At 56.7% G+C, this 3,868-nt stretch overlaps 1 protein-coding gene across 1 annotated transcript; it reads right to left on the bottom strand.

Moving 5' to 3' along the window:
- Position 1: 1 nt before the first annotated feature.
- DICSQDRAFT_62472 (uncharacterized protein) lies at positions 2-742 on the bottom strand (the record flags this gene model as incomplete). Its single annotated transcript, XM_007366565.1, has 1 exon — positions 2-742. A coding segment is annotated over one exon (741 nt), but the record flags the coding sequence as incomplete, so codon positions are not given.
- Positions 743-3,868: the final 3,126 nt, after the last annotated feature.

The raw sequence follows: 3,868 nt of genomic DNA, 5'->3' as shown, positions 1-3,868 counted from the left end.
CGTCGATGTCCATTGCGTTCGGGTCCCGGGCAGGCGGCGTGAAGGGGGTGGTATGCAGCGGTACAGCCGGCTTGGCTGCGATGGTGGTGGTGGTGGTGCGTCCGCGCTGACGATCCTGTTCGGCACGGCGTTGGCGGACCCGAACATTGATGTCGGAAGAGACGGAGATGAGGTCCTCGAGGGAAGCGATGGGCCGGGCCGTGTGCACCAACTCGTCCTTGATGGAGTCCGCGAGGTGCTTATAGAAGCGGTCTCGGAGGTCGGCTTTGGAGTAGCCCGTGCGGGTTGAGAGCTCGTTGAACCGTGCGGCGTACTCCGGAACGGTCATGGTGCCTTGCCATAGCGTACGGAGACGTTCCTTCGCGTCGACCGCCTCGTCAACCGTCTCGAAACGGGCCTTGAACTGAGTACGGAACTCGGTCCACGATCCTTTGAACGGGGTGGTGCCCTGCGTGATCTCCTCCATCGCCGGAGTGGCCCAAAGAGCTGCGCTGTCCTGCATAAACGAGAGGACCGCCCGGATCCACTGGTCGTCCCGCGCACTGATCGCGTTGCCCATGGCATCGACATGGTTGAGCGTCGAACCTTGGGACATGGCCCAAAGGGTGAACGCGGCCAGGAAACGCCGTGCCTCACCTCCTTGTTCGCCTTTGAAGGTGGAGGGCTTCTGAACAGCCTTCAGACCGCTGGTCCCGGTGGTCGAGTTTGCGAGCTGCGCCATGGACTGGGTGAGGAGAGTCATCGACTGGAGTAATACCGTCATGGGGTCCAGGGGTTGCATTGCCGTCTGGGTGCCCGGTTGGGCCTGCTGGGGGTTGTTGGCGGGGCCTGTCGTCTGCGGTTGTCCGCCTTATTGTCCCATGATGGGTGGAGCGGACGGTGGACGGGTTGGGGGGATGCTAGGGGATGGGGGAAGCGCGATGAGTAGCGCTACTTCAAGCTCGTCAGTCGGAGTACCGGGGATGGGGGATCGAGTCGTGGGCGACTCAGCAACGGGGGAGTCAGGAACTGGGATGAACTCGTCCGAAAAGGCGTTCCAGTTGATCCGAGCAGGACGGTGATGACGGTTCGGGCAGGGGTTTTGCTCGCACGGTACCCAGTACCAGAGTCCGTCGTCTAGGTCCTTCCGTCAGTGACAGTAGTCTTGGTCTTCGGCGTCCCACGCGTGAAGTCTGCCGGCGCAGTCCAGGGTGGGGAAGACAATGTAGCGGCGGCGGGGACACTCTTGTTCAGAGCGTCAGCACCGGGGGAGAGATCTCGACCTAATGTCGCGGCGACTAGGCGCGTAGACTCGGGTCGACGTTCGGCGACGACCCCGTAGGCAAGTGGCGAGGAGCCGAAAGGGGAGAAGAGAGGGTGAGAGGGATAAACGTATCAGAAAACTCGACGGGGCAGAGCGGCGGTCGGCACGGAGGCACGAGACCGATGAAAGCTAGTCTTCACGCAATCAGCGACAGACTAGTCCCAATGACCAAGTTATACATTAGCAATCGAAGAGAGATACAACGCTATGGTCACTCACCTAGTCCCAATGACCAAGAGGTCGAGATGGGGACTAGGGAGTGCCTAAGGGGGTCCTTATATACTAGAAGGGCTGCTTAGCAACCAAAGACAAGGCGCAAGAGCGAGGCAGTGAGGATGACAAAGGGAGAACAAAGGGCGGGAAGGAAAAGGCAAAGGCATGGCGATCACGGGAACGTAGCATGCGGGTGTGGGAACGTATCTACAGTGTCCAAATTGGGATGGGCTAAGAAAGGAAATGGTCCGAAAATGGAAGGTGGGCGTCAAGGGGAGGGGAATGGGCGGCAAAAAGGGGCGTCTGTCTAATGTCCGTGACAACCGGCCACGTGGAGGAAAGCGCTTAGCGAGATTTGGACAGTGGTGCCATTAATCTCTCAGATCACCACCTGTCAATCGAGGTGGGATGTCAATATTTCAGTGCGCACTTGACATCAATTCATTCCCCAAGTTCAAGTTGTGCTCCTCCACTAAGGTTCTCCTGTATGCCCACATCGTCCCCGAAGTTCACGTGTCCATCTCAGCCTATTCACGTATCCTGTCAGTCGCTCTGTAGCCTGCAAAGATGCTGTGCTGTTCCACCACAGCCAAGTATGTTCACACTATTTTTCTCGTCATGTTGAAGGTGCAGGTCCACCTCCTGCTATGACCGTCTCCTGGTGAACCTGGAGCGTTCGCAGGTGGGGACAGTGCGATACGTCGACGTGGTCCTCCTCGCTACGCTGCGGCTGAAGCGCAGTCAAGGCACAATCATAACCGTCCTGGTATAGTGTTACGCTCAAGCCTCCACTCGAATGCTATCCTCTTATTTTCCTCTGAATGTGTCGGCAGATGTTCGACGTCGAATGTCCTCAGGAGGATTCCACGACGGCGTGCACGAGAGCAATGGATAAGATGGACCCAGGGAAGACTCGCCATACGGGTATCTACCCTCCACCAGTCGTTACAAGATCAGGTCCGAGAGCAGCCTATGTAACCGGCCACTGGGCGACTCGCTGATGCGGCGTCCAGAACGGGAAGTATTGGTAGTAGCGTTTGGCGCGATGAGGAGATGGGAGATACGGTACGTGGAGACAGAGCAGAAGGGTCAGATACGGATGTCGGCCGAACAACGTATCGCGAGGATCCCCCATTCCGAGCGATACAATACAATGGTAGAGTGCTGGCGCCGATGTGTAACAGCCATAGAACGGTGACCATGCAGCGCAAGGGGCAGGAATTGTAATGGGACGAGACAGGGGCGCGACAGAGACAGAGACAGAGCGGAACAACGAGCAGACCTGCCGACTGTGCGCTCCTGCTCCGTCTCAGCTGCCATACATAGCGCGCTAGCGTTCTTTGTGCCTCTTGAAACCCTTTGTTGCTGCTTCGTTGCTGTCTGCATTTCCGTCCACCGACTGGGAAAGCAAAGTCCTAGAGCCAATCGAACTGGATCCTGGGCCTACAAAGTGGTGAGTAGCCTTCTGTAGGACTTCGTATTGGGCGTACGCAGAATTTTCGTAAGTGTTCCATTCGACAGACACCGCGAAAGTCTCGTGCACTGTCCAGCACATTCGTGCCGCGACTCGGAGACTAGCAACACTTCAGTAAGACTTTGCCAGAGTTTGCACGTGGTTGAAAGCGCTTCAGCGATGATGATTTAGACGGTGCGTGTTGTCACAGTTTTCTCATGCCACGTGACCTGGGGGTCATGTGTACTGGGACAGACGCTCACCTTGACCACGGGCAACTTGTATCGGAAAGTGGAGGGGCCAGGATCGAACTCCAGACCTCGTGACGGGCAGGAGCGCCCATCCTCACTCACTGGCAGGTGACTGATGTGACAGCAGGAGCGCTTACTCATTGGAAGGGGTCCGGACTCGGCACGACTCAGGTATTAGTCGTAAGGTCACCATGAGGCAGGTCAGAGGGTAGGACATGAGGCAGAGAACTCTGACCAAACGATGGTCAATAGGTACCTGGTCTGTGCACCGTTGTATTAGTATATATAGTAGGGAGTCTGAGGCCGGGAACCTCAGACTTGATCTTCTCGTCGATCACCCATCTCCTCTGTAGGTAGCTAGCAGCCCTACCTCCCACTGCCCCTTCTAGTCTAGGGAATCTACTTCTTTACACCATCTCTTGCTGTGTCACCTGGAGTTGCTTCGCCCCTCAGCACCAACCCCATCACCAGTAAGCTTTGTCTTTGTTTATCTGGTGGCACAGCTCGTTGGCTGTGACACGTGTTGACAGTGCGGTATGTACAGCTGGTTGCGGAATTTATGCCAGCCGTCTCCGACTGACGCTCGCGCACTTTCTGCATCGTAAAATGAAACAAATTCCATAAATTGCCCTGCACTATCGAGCACCT

The sequence above is a fragment of the Dichomitus squalens genome, assembly GCF_000275845.1.
Source record: "Dichomitus squalens LYAD-421 SS1 unplaced genomic scaffold DICSQscaffold_19, whole genome shotgun sequence".
Classification (NCBI taxonomy): Eukaryota; Fungi; Basidiomycota; class Agaricomycetes; order Polyporales; family Polyporaceae; genus Dichomitus; species Dichomitus squalens.
This window is presented reverse-complemented; position numbering and strand designations above follow the sequence as displayed.